An 18,129-nucleotide genomic window follows, 5' to 3' on the forward strand; every position below is an offset into this window, starting at 1 on the left:
CTTGCAGTGGCTCACACCTGTAATCCCAGCACTTTGGGAAGCTGAGACGGGAGGATCACAAGGTCAGGAGTTTGAGACTAGCCTGGCCAACATGGCGAAACCCCATCTCTACTGAAGATACAAAACTTAGCCAGGCGTGGTGGCACGCGCCTATAATCCCAGCTACTCGGGAGGCTGAGGCAGGAGAATCGCTTCAACCCGGGAGGCGGAGGTTGCAGTGAGCCAAGATTGCGCCATTGCACTCCAGCCTGGGCTACAGGGTGAGACTTCATCTCAATAATAATAATAATAATATTAAGTCTCTTCTTTTGAAAAATTTGTAAAAAAAAAAAAAAAAAGGAAAAACATGACCCAACTGCCCTTTTGTCTAATTATCATACTGTTTATCTCCTTCCTTTCCTTGTTGAACTGTTTCTATCAACCGTGCTATTGTTTCATTATCCACTTACCACCTAGGCTATTACCATCTGCATTTCCCCCTTACCACTCGATAATTCCATTCTCCTAAATATGTACTCCTCAAGATCACTAGGAGTGATTTTTCTTGTTTTCCAAGGTCTGGCTCAAACTACTTCTCCAAAAACAGTCATATTTTCATCTTCTTCCTTTTAATCCTGTTAATCACCTAACCATCTTATTTTTATTTCTGTACAACAGTTTGTTGCATGTTGTTTGTATTGTATGTGTTTGTATGCATGTTTCTTCCAGCTGTCCTGTGTAATGGGAATCTGCTCAAGGGCAAGCACTATGTCTTCTGCTTTATTTGTCAGCTTTCCATAGTACTTAGTACAGTTAAAGTAGCAGCTTGGCTGATACAGGATTAAAAAGTATGAACTTCTGTGTTTCTGAATACTAAGAATTTCATTTTTCTTCCATTGTTATTAGTTCAATGGAGCATTGAGGTGGTCAGGTATGGTTTCTCTTTCAACTCAACTTTTTAACTGTTATTTTTCCCTCACCTAGAACCAAGAAGAGAAGATGGTATCTGTGTATAGTTGTGGCTGACACTTTCAGTATAATTATAGTGAAAATAGAAAATGACCATTAAAATGACTAAGGGAAAAATGGAAGCTACAAGAAGAATACAGAAGCAAACACAAGGACTCTTAATAATAAACATGTGGAGGCTAAAAAAGAATATGGGATTATCATCTAGGAGATTACAAAAGTTCCATGCAGGAAAAATGCAGATTTGTGCACTAAATTCTGGAACTCTAAAACTTCATATTCAAAAGTAAACTTCAAGTAACTAGAATTACATTGGACGCCACAAAAAAAGCTAGTAAATGTTTAAACTTCCTTTAAAAGTAATACAGGTTCAAAGATACAAATCGATACAACAGAATTAAATATATGCATGGCTGATAAACTTCTACAATGGACTAGCTCCTCCACAAAAATAAAATGTTGTAAAAATGTTATGGGAAGATCCCTTAGCTTTGATAGGACTAGTCCAGGAGGATAAACATGGCATTCTATAGGATACCACTTAGTGACCCTGTCAGATGCAAACTGTTAGACTAGAGGGACCACAAGACAGACTTATTTCTTTTTTTTTTTTTTTTTTTTGAGACAGAGTCTTGCTCTTTCGCCCGGGCTGGAGTGCAGTGGCCGGATCTCAGCTCACTGCAAGCTCCGCCTCCCGGGTTTTACGCCATTCTCCTGCCTCAGCCTCCGGAGTAGCTGGGACTACAGGCGCCCGCCACCTCGCCCGGCTAGTTTTTTGTATTTTTAGTAGAGACGGGGTTTCACCGTGTTAGCCAGGATGGTCTCGATCTCCTGACCTCGTGATCCGCCCGTCTCGGCCTCCCAAAGTGCTGGGATTACAGGCTTGAGCCACCGCGCCCGGCCAAGACAGACTTATTTCTTATTGCATCACAGGAAAGGTGTGTATTAGTTTTTTTTTTTTTTTTTTAAGTAAAATGAGGATCAAAATGAAACAAGAATGAAACACTAAACATATATGACCAAGGACATTTAACGTGATTTTTTATACAATAAATAAGTTTGTCTTTCAGCATAGGAAACCCTTTCCATAAATCTGTTTTAGAAGTCAAGTCTCCAGTATGCTTTAGGAAAGCTTTTGTTAAAACTGAAGTATATTGATAAAGTGATTTAATATAGTTGAAAAGAAGCTGCAGCACTCTAGCTGGGCCCTCTGAAGCCTTATGTTAGGGAAACATCTATATAGCATTATAGGAAACATTTACTGTAATTTGCCATCAATCTTTAAAAAGAATACTGTTACACTCCCAACAATGTTGTCTTTGTTAGTGCATTACTTCTATTTTATTCATGTGGTTTGTTGTACTTATATGAATTATTCCCAATTCTACCTCAATGTCTTGGGCTCTAATATCCTTTAAGTAAAAGATACTGAAACTATGGGTTGACTCAGAGGGCTGCCCAATATCCTCACGTCCTATGAACCAATATTGCAGAACCACAGAATTATACTGCAGGACTGCATTCCATCTGAATGCACAATGATTACCTGGGTGGGGTTGGTGCAGTTTTTTAGTTTGGTACCACATAATGAATCTTTATCTACTGACTGGGTCTGTGAAATAAACATCTGCAAAACCTTAAGTAAATTAAAATTTAACCTGTTATTTCAGGTCCACAATTGTCATCGTATAAAATGTTCCAAGGCATTTATGCCTCAGATAAAGAAAAAAAAAAAAAAAAGCAACACACACACACACACACACACACACACACACCCCTCTTCTGGATAGGTTCACAATGCAAGATGGCTGTAAATGGTACATTTTGCACTGCCATTTAGTTTTCAATACCCAAGAGTACTTGTGGTACGTGTGTGTTTGTGTGTGTATCTTTTGCTTTGTGGAGGAGGGAGAATGCTCGCTGAAAGGAGATCTTAGATGTAAAATATAAGATTTGCCAAGTACTCTTAAGGAAGAGTACAGTATTTGAACTGTATGCATTGAGATTTTTAATCAAGATAGCCATCATTTAAACAAACTGGCTTTGAGAAAGGGATTTTTTTGAAAAATGAAAGAAAAAGCCCAAGCAAGGGTGCTGAGCTAACAGTAAAGAGAAACTGGATCACGATCTCAGCTCTGTCTTTAGTTATGTCGATTGTCTATTGTGCAAGGCAAGTCACATAACTTTCTTGTGTTTTCTTTTCAACTATAAAATATGGGTAACACGGCTGGGCGTGGTGGTTCATGCTTGCAATCCCAGCACTTTGGGAGGCCGAGGCAGGTAGATCACCGGAGGCTGGGAGTTCAAGACCAGCCTGACCAACATGGAGAAACCCTGTCTCTACTTAAAAAAAAAAAAAAAAAATTAGCCTGGCGTGGTGGTGCATGCCTCTAATCCCAGCTACTAGGGAGGCTGAGGCAAGAGAATTGCTTGAACCTGGGAGGCGGAAGTTGCAGTGAGCCGAGATTGTGCCATTGCACTCCAGCCTGGGTAACAAGAGCATAACTCCGTCTAGAAAGGAGAGGAGGAGGAGGAGGAGGAGGAAGAGGAGGAGGAGGAGAGGAGGAGGAGGAGGAGGAGGAGGAGGAGGGAAAGAAAGGGTAACAATAGCTGCCACAGAATAAAATTATTATGTGAATAAAAGACATTAAAGTATTTTACAATTGTAAATGCGAAGTGCAAGCTGTTAGTGTTATATACATGTCAAAACTCCAAACTTATAAGGTAGGAAACTGGGAATTAATTGTTTGAATTACAATGGAATTCTCTGCAAGTACTTTAAATGGCAAATGTGGTTTACAAACTTTATAGACATACATTTCAACCTCTTTTCCTGGAGTATATCCCTTTTGTAAAAATAGGTCCACTTTTACTTGTATTGGCTCATTATTCTTCCTTAACTGCAGAATTTGAATTCACGAACTCATAGTGTGTACAGCTGAAAGGGATCTTAGAGATAAGTCAGCCTTGTTTTTTGTCAAAGCTTTAGCAGCTGCTCAGAGAATAGAGGGCAAATAAAGCAAAGAGGAAGGGAATGGGAGTTTTGCCAGGAATCTGCCCCCTTCCCTCGCTGTATCTGGAGAAACTTGGCTTTTATCTGTTTTCTATTTACATTTGCAATTTCTGGGTAAGATTTAATTTGTAAAAAGGTTTTCTTTGCCCACTAGCCCCACCTCTTTTCTGCCCCTAGAAAGGGTTGAAAGCCAATTCCCTTATTTTTCAGATGAGAAACTGGAGCCTGGAAAGGTGAGGCTCTAGTTACTATTAGGTCTTGGCTCAAGCATCTTCACGACAGGCTATAAATTGTGTCATATCAATCAGCTGTATTTTGTTTACATGGTCGTATATTCAGCAGACACTGACTAGAAAAATGTCATTTTTTTCCAACTTTGTGGAGATAGATCGTGCAGGATGAATTTAAAAGAAATGCCACTTTCCCCCAAGGCCAGGCTTTTGCAAAATTGTAATGGAGATAAAGACTGCTTTTAGTATTCTTTAGTTCTCTCTTTCCCCACCCATCCTTCTTTGTTCCCAGTGTTCTATTTTGGCATTCAACCTGCAGGAATTCAGTATCCTCGACTACCCAATAAATTTCATCTTCATTTATATTGCTACTGACAATACACGACTTTACCTAAGCCCTAATGCTCCCGGAAAACAATTTTGCTTAAGAAATTCCCCAACCTTTTGTTTTCGGAAATTCTCCCACTTTTTTGTGTCCTGGGAAATGACTTATGCAAAAAAACCATAACATCGACAACAAATAAACAAAAGCCCAAACAAACACATACAAAACACCCTTTCCTAAATTACTTAAGATAAAACTCTCTGTCCCTTCTTTCCCATGATTTCCCTAAGACTCATCTATAATTACACCCCTGAAAAGACCAAACACAGACTTTTCCCCTATTGCCTGAACCCACTGAAAGGCCATATACAGACCCTCCAATCTCCCGTTCTTTGTCTCATAAATAATCAGTTGAGATTAGAACTGTCTGTTTCCCTGAAACTAGCTAGACACAGAGATACACATTTCCTGTTCAGCTAACTGATACTTCCCCTGATTGCAACACGATCCCACCAGTAAATTATCTCACATGTAACCCATCTACCCTCTGCCTATATAAGACCAAGACAAAATCTCCCTATTGCAATAGCCTGAATAAAATCACTTTCTTTACTTGTTCAGTTTTTCTCTGTGATACTTCCTTATTGAAAACCTTTTCAGAAATTTATATATTTAGTTTATCTTATACTATTACAATAACAGGTGAAAAATACAAAACGTGAAACTCAGCACCTTCTCTTCTAATCCCAGGTCTTTCTATGTGATCTCAACTTTTCTGGACCCAATTTTCTTCATTTCTAAATAAGGATATTGGATTTGATAATCTTTAAGATTTTAACGTTCTAATTTGTTGATAAATTATCTGGGGTAGTTATTTTTAATTTTATTTACAGACATTACATAACTCAGGTCTAGGAATAAAGTCTTTTATTTGCTCATATCCTCTGCTCTGTTTAAAGCAGTTGTTACATAATGTTTACTGGTTAAATAGTTATAGGCCAGGCACAGTGGCTCACATCTGTAATCCCAGCACTTTGGAAGGCCGAGGCAGGTGGATCACTTGAGGTCAGGAGTTTGAGACCAGCCTGGCCAATATGGTGAAAACCCATCTCTACTAAAAATCCAAAAATTAGCCGGGTGTGGTGGTGGGCACCTGTAGTCCCAGCTACTTGGGAGGCTGAGGCAGGAGCATCACTTGAACCTGGGAGGCGGAGGTTGCAGTGAGCCGAGATTGTGCCATTGCACTCTAACCTGGGCGACAGAGTGAGACACCATCTCAAAAAAAAAAAAAAAAAAAGTTATGACTAGTTGGTAAGCCTCTAATGTAGTGCGGGACTATTTTGGTACAATACTTTCAATTTTATAAATATTTATTTAATAATGACAACTAAGATTTTTCTGGTAGATTACAGCATGTGGTTGTGACTTATATCTACTTATTGAAATTCTAGAGTGTTAGCATACTAAACATCTATAATCAAATACTCTTGTTTTATATATATATACATACATACACACACATATATGTGTATGTATATATAATGTATGTGTACATATATACATATATATGTATAAACATACATATATATATAACAACTGTTAATGCGAAACCAATTCCAGTAGAATTTGATGTTTCTTTACAAAGTGTCATTCATCATTATCTGATGATGATAGTGATAATAGTTTTAAAATAATAGACTTTATATCGGAAAGTAGAGACCAAACTTTAAAGAGAGAAAATATTTCAATCTCTAGAAGGTCATCATTCACTGCAAAGTTCATACTGGTTTGAAAGCAGGTTCTATAGCACCTAACAGAATGTCAATGAAGTTCAAAAACCTCAAGGCGATTTTCCAATCTTTTGGTCCAATAGTAACTGCTGCTAAATTAAGCAATGTGTCAGGGACTGTGCTATATGCTTTATATCAATTGTTTAATTAACTCCTTACTATGACCATATGAGACAGGTACTATTATTATCACCCTTGTGTTACAGATGAGGGCACTGGCTGGGCGAGGTTGTGTCAATTACTTGACATTGGAGAGATAATGATGGCACAGTTAGTATTTCAAGCCAGGTCTCTCTGACTCCAGAATCCAGGCTTTTAACCACAGTGCTATAATGCCCAATCTTCTAGGAGAGTAGAGAAAAAAATTTAAAAAGAATGGTCTGGTTGTCAGTTTCATATTTTAGTGCATACAGTATCAAGATACGCTTCTAGAGCTGTATTTATGGGATGTGTCTTATGTAGAAAATCATGAAAGGATACAACTGAACATTTGAAAATATCCTTCTACTGTATTACATCTTCTAAAAGGTTTGGATTAGTATACATATGGCATTAAAAAAGGAACTATGTTTTTACTTGGTAAGTAATATGCAGTAAAGACCTAATATAGCAAAACCATGATGTCCAGATATAGTTAAGGTTTTGTTCAGGCTTCCATAAAAAGTCAAGTTAAGCTAACAACTTGGTGTATGAGGCATCAACCTATAATGATTTTTCTTAATAAAGTATTTAATTGAAGTCGGTTTGCTCTGTTCATTGTTATAATTGAGCAGAAACTCAAAGCATTTTTCATTTATGAAACTTGTTACAACACATTAAAAATATAGGTGAGTAGAATTTCTCTAAAATCGATTATGAATAGACTCTGGGGCTTTGCTTTCATTGTGTAAAAAGTTTTTTGTGGTCTTCATAGATGTTCCATCTAAGGATTTTAGTACAGTGTAGAAGTTAAGAGATTGGACTCTGGAATCAGACCACCACTTACTAGCTCTGTGACACTGGGCAAGTTACTTAACCTCTCTGTGCCTCTGTTTCTCATTTGGACAACGGGGACCATAATGTGACCTTCATGATATAATCCATGTAAAGTGTCTGGAACAATTCTTCACACATGGTAATTTTAAATTAATTTTAACCATCATCATCAACTTACTTTATGGAAAGGAATCAAAAGAGGTCTGAATTAGAATATAAAATCAAATATACTATAATGACAACTATGTGATGACCTGCTGTCTTGCATGTTTCGTTTTCCTCAGACAGATAAATTCTGATTTTTAGTGTGAATGGCAAGAAACCCTAGGTAGATAATACCAAATGATAGCCCTTGTACCTTCAGATGTAAGGGGATAAAATAGCAGAAGAGAAGGTAAGGGAGAAAAAGCAGGTAAGGGAGATAAGGAAGAAAAATCTGAGCAGTAAGCGTGGCAGACTTTTTTCTCTGCCACCTCTGACCCCTCTACTGTCCTCAGTCACTCTCAGCAGTAACAGTGAAACTGCTGGGAAAGGTCACTCCAGGCTAGAAACAAGTATTTTGAAATGAGAACATACAGCAAACTGCATCATGAATTGAAAACTAGAGCAAACTATAATATTTTCCTGAACCCTAAGCATTAATTTTTACTGAAGCATGGATTAAAGTTACCTTTTCAAAAGCAAACAAAAACAAAACGAAACAAAACCCACAAACAACACCCCCCCCACCAAAGGAATTAAAAACACAAGGGAAGAGTAGTAACCCAAATAACTACTTCATTAAAAAATGATGTCTTAGTTGCAACTAATGAACCAAACTAAGACTGTGTTACCACCTGCATAAAATTGTAAGTTTCTTGGAGGTAAGGTTTTGGTCATTCATTCATTTATTTATTTTTGATCTCAAATATTACCCAGGATATTGCTGACTATACATATTATTCTCAATTTCTACTATTTAAATTGACTTCCTGGAATTTTACATGGCTCAAGTCCCTCTGTACTGAATCCTATTTCAATAAATATATAAACTTCCAGCTATTTTCACTGCTTGTATATTAAGACTAAGATCATTCAGTGTGAATAAGATGTTGGGAGTGCTGGTACTGTGACATTTATTAAAAATAAGTCAGGTAGTTCAAGCTCACGTTGGTTAAACTTAAAAGTTCAGGACTCAAAGTGATTTTTTTCCTTTCTCCCAACTAGGAAGAATTCATGTCCCCGAACTAGAAAAAAATCATGTTATCCAACTTTGACATAAGCATTCACCTTTACATTAAGCAGAAAAAGCTTTTTCATATTACAAATAGAAGAAATTTCCATATACCCTTTGTAAAATGTTATATATAATGCTGGGCTTGGACACAGAGAACTTAATCAAAGTCCCACGTTGCTTCAGGGTAGTTATATGCGAAATACAATTTCCATTGTATTGAAGTCTCCATTCTGTAAATATTTATCTATTTTCAAAATTGCCAACATATTTGAAAAGTTTAATTGGTTTATACTCAAGGCACTAGAGACAGGGAAATTTTGCTTTCACAAGATATTTACACGCATTTATTCTGTCCACGTAGAGGACTTCTTTCAAGTGATCATAAAATTTAATGTGAAGTGAAACCATCCCAGCTACGGTGCTAATGACCAAATTAGAAGAAAAGTAATCAACAATCAATCAATCATTTTGATCACTGTACCTTTTTTCTCGGATTTATCAGAAACTTTTCCTCCAATTGGAGAGTAAGTAGTGTCCATGGACTCGGTCCCCCTGTTCCCTTTGCTAACTCCATTTGCATACAGCTCTCCTTCAACTGGTTGCAACTGCCAAGTCAGGCCGAACAAATGTACTGCTGCAAGAGAACAAGTCATACATTAATTTATTCCAGACTCACTGAGAAGATCTCCAAGCCAGGTATCCCTTTGCACCTAAAAATTTTACGAACAGTTTTCTTTTAGTTAGGCCAAGCAACTGGGAGTTTATACCTATACATCATACATGTAGCTACTTGCATGCTACAACACACATATAAGTATTACCAGTTGTTAAAGTAGCTGTTGTTAACATTTTGAGGCTAAAGCCTCCAATGATAGGATTAGAAATTGGAATCAACTGTAGTACAATTAGACTTAGCTTCTCACTGCTGTGACCCTTTCGTTTTCCATTTCCCTTAGTCATGTAACACTAGTTTCCGTATGGAAACTGTTACAGAGTAATAGTGGACAGACTATCATGAGAACATGGAAGACCTTCTCTATGGTTTTAATTCAATTCAGTTCAGCAAATATTTCCTGAATGCCTAGTATGCATAAAGCCCTATGATAGTTGCTGCAGCTGTTAAAATGTAGATGCTTATTAGGATGGGATTTGGTAGTAATACCAGGATAAAACAATATTATGTAGAATGATTGATATAAGACAGGTTTAAACTGCTATCAGAAGATTAAAAAGTACCCAGTGTTGGTCACTGTGCAGGAAGATGGGCACTCTCATACACTCCTGATGAGGGTATAAAAATACAGTGACCTTTTTTGGAGGGCAATGTGGCACCATTTATCAAATGAACTTATTGATTTACCCTTTGAGCTTGTCAGGCCTCTGAGCCCAAGCCAAGCCATCGCATCCCCTGTGACTTGCACGTGTAAGCCCAGATGGCCTGAAGTAATTGAAGAATCACAAAAGAAGTGAAAATGCCCTGCCCTGCCTTAACTGATGACATTCCATCACAAAAGAAGTGAAAATGGCCGGTCCTTGCCTTAAGTGATGACATTACCTTGTGCAAGTCCTTTTCCTGGCTCATCCTGGCTCAAAAAGCTCCCCCACTGAGCACCTTGTGACCCCCACTCCTGCCCGCCAGAAAACAACCCCCCTTGACTGTAATTTTCCTTTACCTACCCAAATCCTATAAAACGGCCCCACCCTTATCTCCCTTTGCTGACTCTCTTTTCGAACTCAGCCCGCCTGCACCCAGGTGATTAAAAAGCTTTATTGCTCACACAAAGCCCGTTTGGTGGTCTCTTCACACGGACGCGCATGACAGAGCTAACAATTTAATTTCTGTGAATTAACTATGAATGTTGCCAAAGTACAATGCTGTCTATTGTAACATCTGAAAATAATATTAGAAAGTTATAATCAATCTAAATATTCATCAAGAGGAGATTAATCAAATAACCAATGAGATAGTAAATAATACAAGATTATGTTGCTGCTAAAAATCATGTTGCAGAAGACCATGCAATGGTATGGGAAATATCCATAAGGTATCAAATGAAAAATATTAGGCTATTAAACATTATAAATAGTGTGATCTGAAGTGTGTGTTTGTGTATGTGTGCACATGTTCATGTCTGGAGAAAAAAAGGTTTGGAAGAATATACAGCAACATGTTAACAGCATGGGAAACTTACAGAGAATTTTTATTTTTTTCTTTATGATTTCTGTGTTTTCCATATTTTTTACAGTGTACATGTGTAACATTTGCCATCTGGGAAAAAGGAAGCTTTTGCTTTAAAATAAATGGTTTAAAGGAACAGTAGATTAAAATAGGTTGGGATGATCAAGAATAATTTTTGAAGGAAGTGGGAGTAGATACAGACCTTGAAGGATGTGTAGGGCTTTGACAGGTGACAACAATTGGTGGGGAGAAGGGACAGGGCTGAATAAAGTATGACTTTGTAAAGTACATGATGTATCTGAGGCAAAAAAGTTGCTGGGGTTCACTGGAGCTTAGCTATGTGCTGGTGCTAGTGGAAGTTAAGGCCAGAAAGGAAGATTGGAGCCATATTGTAGAGGACACTGAGTGCCACACTTATACATTTAGATTCAACTTATTAGGCAACAGAAAGGCATTTCTATTTTTTGAGAGGCTGAGTGATACGATCAGAATTTTTGGAGGATTAATTTGATAATGGGGAGCACTGAAGGTTTTTAGGCAAATAACTGATATAATAAAAAACATCCTTTGCAGAAAGATAAATCCAGTAGTAGTATGGAGAATGAATTGGAGACCTAAAGATTTGGCAAGTAAGTCAATTGGGATGGCATTGTAATAATCTAGGAAATAAGTAATTAGTGCTCCAATTAGAGTAGTGTCACAGGAGTGTCTCAATTATTTGCAGTGGGAATGCAAAGAAGGAGATTTCTTAAGGAGAAATTGCATAAATGGCATTTCAGGATTTGGCAACAGGTCCTCTCTCCTCTCTCTCTCTCTCTCTCTCTCTCTCTCTCTCTCTCGCTCTCTCTCTCTGTGTGTGTGTGTGTGTGTGTACGTGTGTGTTTGTACACACATTCATACATGTGTATAGGTGTGCTGAGGGAGGCATAGAAAAAAGCGAGGGAAAGGAGGGAGGAATCCAAAATGGTTAAGGTTTTGAGCCTAAATGAAACAATGGTGGAACCATTAATAGAGTTAGAGAATTCTTTATTAGCCTACCACTTGCTACAATAGTTGGTGCTGGATTTGTTTTGTTGATTGATGACTATTTGAATATGTGGCTTGAGACCAGATGAGAAGATGCAAGGAATGCAATGAATTCAGCTTTTGGGGCTGTTGAGTTTCTGGGAATGACGGGCCCTCCAGATAGTGAATGCTAACAATAGGAGGTTTGAAGTTCTGGAGGATATTAGAGCTAGAAAAAGACTGAAAAGTCATATATGCACACAGACAACAGTTGAAGTTGTGAGAGTGAATGAAGTCACTGAAGGGAGAGAATGTTAGGAGAAAACAGTGCTAGGGCAAAAAGCTGGAGAAACCTCTTGTTTGTTTTCTCATTGCATTTTTTAACATCAACCAAATCCTACCAAAAGGCAAAAAAAAAAAAAAAAAAAAAAGTGAATCTGCTCATAAGCCATTTCATATTTCTCTTTGTGTTCCTAGGTGAACTGAAAGGGGCTAATTAGTATGTGTAACGCTCATGTATAGTATTGAGTTAGTGACTGAGAACAGAGAAAGATAGCCTATTTAAAAATCATTCATCCACTTTTAGTTGCAGCTAAAGAGATTTCTAACACCTACTTCCTAATTTATCCTTAAAACTTTTAAGCATTTAATTGGTTTCTACCCTTTTCTCTGGATTAAGGCCAGTGCTGCCTGATGAATTTCTCTTGCAATTATTGGAAATAATTTTAACGCAAAGGATAGTGGTTCTGAGTAAGGTATGGTATGGCACATTAATAAAGCTATATTAGTGACATCCTTGAGATTTCCTTGCCAATGGACTCTAAGTTTGGTTTAACACACCTGTTCCAATTAGAGGTATTTTTCAGTTTTACAGAAAATTTGGTCTACTCTGCCTCCGAAATAATTTGAATATGATGGATAGTAGGAGCTATATTGAAAATGTGTTTCATTCCCTTGGTTCAATTACTTTTGTGAAATTAGATGGACCATATGTAACAAAAGGCATAGTAGTTTTCATTTAGAAGACTAAGGGGGTTATTTTATATGCTTTAAGTTGAGCCAGTTTCCTGGGGCACTTGAAAATGTGAGAAAATGCATGTGGTGGGATTCACTTCAAAATATACAAGGCAAGGATTAATTTTTCACCATCAAATGAAATGGACTGCTTCCATTCAATCAAGACAGATAAAGAGGTATGGGCACATTTAGCAGAACACTCTTTGAGAGCAGTGAAGCTTGGTATTTTTCGAACTTGCTATATCTTTCCCAGGGAACAAGCTGTTTGTAATATATATTTGTGTGAATATATGATGAAAGTTAATTATTTGACAGGTATCATGGCAAGGCTACTGGCCTTTTATTATTCCAAACATAGGTACTGGCCAACCAAAATGGCTATCAGATATAAACAACTAATACAGTCTAACCAGTACACACTGGCTGAATGTCAGCTTTAGATACAGTATAAAGACAGCTTCCTCAGTTTCTAGTGGATTCCCATCCAGATTTATGCCATGTGTTTAGAGCCACACTGTTTAGGTGAGTCCCCCAAACCCAAGAATAGAAATTATGAGCCAATTGGCTAGAATAAGGGTAAAATTAGTAATGAACAAACAGGGCAATATTAAGTCATATTCACAAGTTGATTCAACAAATACTTTTTTTGAGTGCCTACTCTATACGAGGCAGTGTTTTTTTTTTTTTTTTTTTCCTGAGTTTACAACAGCAAACAACATAAGAAAATCTCTACCCTCCCAGAACTTATATGAGAGCATAGTGGGTTAAGACAGGCAAAGAAAAAATACATGATATAAAATATAAGACAGAATATAACTGTTATGGAAACAAAACAAAAAACAACAAATAAACTAGATAACGTTGTGTAGTTATAAGTGCTATGAAGGTAACAATAGGTAAGGGTGGTCAGAGAAGCCCTCTTGGAGGAGGTAACATTTGAACCAAGATTATAATGAAGTGAAGCCATTGTGAATATCTAGGGGAAGAACCTTCCAGGAAGACAAAACAGAATTTATGGAAAGCCCTGAAGTCTTACATGAAGTGTGTGAGAAATACTAAGGAGCCCAGTGTGAGCTCAGTCAGAAAGGCAAAGAGTGGTAGGAACACTCATACACATAAGTACTGGACTCATAATCTTGTTACCTCAGTATGCTAGCCAACTTTGCAAACTGGTCACCAACAAATAATAATTAGAAAGTAATAAACCTAAAATCTCACATACCAGAATATATACATTCAAATGAGCACTGCTGGTTAAAGTAGATGTAATATAAGTAGTCTTGACTGTAAGTAAGGTCAAATTTACTGTTCCCTAAGACATATATAACACACACACACATATATCTCATATATATATACACACACACTCAATGAATGGAGATGGATGCTACCCAGATCTCTGAGGGAGTACTCATCCTGTTATTTGCATTTCACTGAAACTCAGTGGTTGGATAGAATGTTTATGTCTATTTAAATATTCCAGGAATGATGTATTTTCAGCAGATTAAAAATGGCAGTCCCTAATGCTCTTTTAGCAAATGTTCCCTGGTGCTGAGCCCTGTACATTTTATTATTATTCTCCTTCTTGTTCTATCCAATTGCAAAGAGCCATGCTCTAAAATTATAAATTCATTACAAAGTTCAGGTATGAATGGATTGTCTTGGCTGTCCTCAATTCCAAATTCAATCAAGTACCTTGGAACTCAAGGCAGGCTGACTCCATGTACAGAAGCTCTTCTTAACTTACACATTTCTGTAGAAACCTACAAGTCTCTGTTTTCTCTCTGCATACTGTTAGAATGTTGGACTTTGTTTCTCATAAACAAGACTGGTGGTCTCTATTAACATTTGTAATCAATAATCCTTTCCCATCCCATCCCACTCTCTTTCAAGAGGCAATCATTGACTTAAAAAAAAACAAAACAAACAAACCCACAGGAATGCGTCAGAAGTAAATGTGGGAAATACATGCTGAATGACTTAGGTCTATGCTATTCAATATGGTAGCCACTCATCACATGTGTCTATTGCACACTTGAAATGTGGCTAGTCAGAGTCGAAGATTTCGTATAAAAGAAAAATATAAAAGATCACATCAATATTTTAATATTATTTACACATTGAAATGAAAATATTTTTGATATATCAGGTTAAATAAAATATGTATTAAATTAATTTCACCTGTTTCTTCTTACTTTTTTAATATGCCTACTATAAAACTTTAAGTTACATATATGGTTCACAATGTATTTCTGCTGAGCAGTGATGATCTTGGACTACCTACAACATTTCACAAAGAGATATGGTTCTCTTTTAGCACCCTGTCATAGAATCTACCATACTATATTAAAGATATCTGTTTACATGTCTGTCTCATCATTATTAAGCACTCCAAAGGCAGGAACAATGCGCTGTGCATTTTTCTGTTCCTGGTACCTAACTCTGTGATTGGTAGTCAGGAAGTACTCTTCATTGCTGATAGGAGTGTAAAGTGGTAAAGTGGCTTTGGAAGGCAATGTTGATATATATCACAATTTAAATTGAGAATATTCCTTGACCAAGGAATTCTACTTCTAAGAGTCTGTACTAAAGAAATAATCACATGTGAGGCATAAAGGGGCATGTGCAAGGAAATTCACTATTGCATTGTTAATATATTGGCTTTATTAATGCAGTTAAAAATTAGAACAACCAATCTATGGAAGAGTGGTACACCTGTACTATGAAATCCTTTGTAAGAATTAAAAGGACTGATACTGAGAAATTATCAGATTGAAGGAAACTAAGGAGACAGGATGACTAAATACAATATGTGGATCTAGAAAGAATCTTGTCACAGAAAAGACTGTGGAAAACTGAAGAACTCTGAATTAAACTCTAAGTTTAGTTAATAACCTCATACCAATGTTAATGTCTTAGTTTTAGTAATTGTACTATGTTTGTGCAAGATGCTAATATTGGAAGAAGCTCAGTGACAGGAATACAGTGATTCTGTGCTGTATTTGTAACTTTTCTGTAAGTCTAAAATTATTTCAAAATAAAAAGCCAAAAAGAGAGAGAGAAAAAGGACTGATCCAGTGATATGCTGGAGCTGGCTTATACTGGTTTACAAAAGCCAACTGTGCACGTCTCTTCCCAATTCCACCTCCAATGACTTTACATTGGCAGTTGAAATTGACCATGGCGGGTGTATTTACATCCTGGGAATTAGCAAATGTGGCAGATCAAGGCTTTTTGGGCCAGAGAACTTGTTAAACATTTATCAGCACATCACTGGATGATCTGTATGTACTGACATGAAACAAGCTCTAAGATTTTATGAAAAATATTGTAGAACAATGCATATTCTATGATCTGGTTTAAGTAGAACATATGTATTTAAATATATATATTTAATATATATTTTAAATGCGTAGAAAGAAACCTGAAAAATGAATTCCAAAGTATTGATGTTTAGAGTAGGGAGCTGTGAAAACCAAGAGGATACTTTGACATTTTCATAGTATTGTTAGAATCTTTTACAATGATAATGCATTCATGTATTATTATACAATTTTAAAACACCAGGTCCTCAACAAACCTTTGTTAAGCTCAACGAATAGTTTCATTGTTTTATTCTATCTCTTTTATTGCTGTTTTCTGTCTAAAATTGGGCTTTTCAAAACAGTTCAAAGCAGCAGAACCATTCAGCAATTAAATATGAACAGTTTCTAAATACATAAAACAGATAAAACAGAATTTGATTGAAAGGGATTGGCTGTCCAAAAGATCCAAAGAAAATAGTTTGAAATCTAGTGGCTTAACAAATTATCCTCAAAATATCTGAATAAGGAAAATTTGGGTGTTGGGAAGAATTCCTTTTAGGTATTTAAATTTATTGAAATACATTTATAGTGCTGCTGTCAGGAGACAGGACCCTTTTTCATGTTATTATGTATCTTTCAGGGTTTTGTGTCCACTCTCTTACAGGTAATTTTTGAATACACTTAACAATAAATAGGGCTTTGATAATAAATATACAAGTTAACTTTGAAATTATAAGACTTTTAAGGCAAATGTAACTTTGCTTTCAAGGAATTCATCTTGCACCTTAAAATGCATACATATTCAGCTAGGGGTGTTACATTTATTTGTTGCAATAATTTTGGGGTATTATTTTCTAAATTCACTAAATAAACCTATTTAGAAAATTTGAAATCTATCTTACAAATAAAGTCCTGACCATTATGGATCATGTCCTACTTCACAGCATGCCAAGACAAAAGCATATAATATTTTCCAAGATTCTTTGTTTTCCCTTTTTGTCAGCATTCTCCCCCTACTAGTTCCCTTCATGTTCCTTCAGGCTAGGGAATGCTACAGCTTTTGTACTTTACTTCCAAGGCTTGTCAAAGCTACAGATCTGCTTGTATGTTGGACAGTTCCCTTCCTGAAAAATATACGAAGCACATTACCCAGATGGTGACCCCTGATGACTTCAGGCTTTCAACTTAACTCCCATGGGAAGCAATTTCACCAGACCGATACTTCAGTGGCCATGATGTGAGACTAGATGCTTCTGCAATAAGGAATATCACTGCAAAAATAAATGCTACTTGAATTAAATGCAGTGACTGCCAACATTACAGAAACCAGGTTATCTTTCCATCTTAAAATAAATCCCATTTTTATTACATTAAACATCAAATTGGCATATGAGTGAACTATAACCCTTTGATAAATTACCTTCAGATCTGAGTTTTATCCTGATAATAGCCATATTACTTGCAGGATTGAAAACTATTAGTTTTCAGAGAAGCATTTTTCAAGAACTAAATAAAAGAAGTAATGCGTGTTTATTTATGGTATCTACTATTGCCTCAGCAGTTTCGTTCAACTTTTCTCTTTTTTTCCTAGGGCTATACATATACATTTTATACTAAAAATATTATCTGTGCTTGCACTACATCATGAACATAAATAAAACATACTTAAATGTTTCTTCTCAAAGCAATTTAAATGTAGTCAATATGGTTTTGAGGTCTCTTTCAAACATTTTTGAAAGCCCAAAAAGCTGTTGTGTCGTATATAGGTAGAATTCCCTTTGGAAGAAAGAACTTTACTAATTAAAAGAAAAAAAAAGAAAAGGCATTTTAACTTGAACTGTTTTACAAAACACATTTTGCAAGTCTGCCATGATGAAACATTAAAATTAAATGCCAATTAAGAAAAGATAGAGATAGTATAACAGAGGCAATGAGGACACCTTTCTTGTTGCTCCACATGTTTGAATCCCTACTTTTCCTTTCCTAAATGAAATGAATTATTCTCTATTGCAGCATGCTTTTTTTTTTTTTTTTTTTTTTTTTTGCCTTAGTATGGTCCTAGTTTTATCCAATACTCAGGTTGGAAAAGATCCTATCAGAGTAATAAATCATTTTAATATCCCAGT

The 18,129-nt window shown here is 36.4% G+C and overlaps 1 protein-coding gene across 1 annotated transcript in view; it reads right to left on the reverse strand.

Annotated features, from left to right (window-relative positions):
* The window catches only part of LOC117078437 (teneurin-1-like), a 140,022-nt gene that overhangs the window by 21,813 nt on the left and 100,080 nt on the right, over nt 1-18,129 (reverse strand). The window contains exon 5 of the mRNA XM_033201991.1: nt 8,979-9,131. Coding sequence (XP_033057882.1) covers nt 8,979-9,131 — 153 coding nt within the window. The remainder of the gene's footprint in view (nt 1-8,978; nt 9,132-18,129) is intronic.

The sequence above is a fragment of the Trachypithecus francoisi genome, unplaced genomic scaffold (genome assembly GCF_009764315.1).
Source record: "Trachypithecus francoisi isolate TF-2019V2 unplaced genomic scaffold, Tfra_2.0 Lachesis_group6, whole genome shotgun sequence".
Lineage (NCBI taxonomy): Eukaryota > Metazoa > Chordata > Mammalia > Primates > Cercopithecidae > Trachypithecus > Trachypithecus francoisi.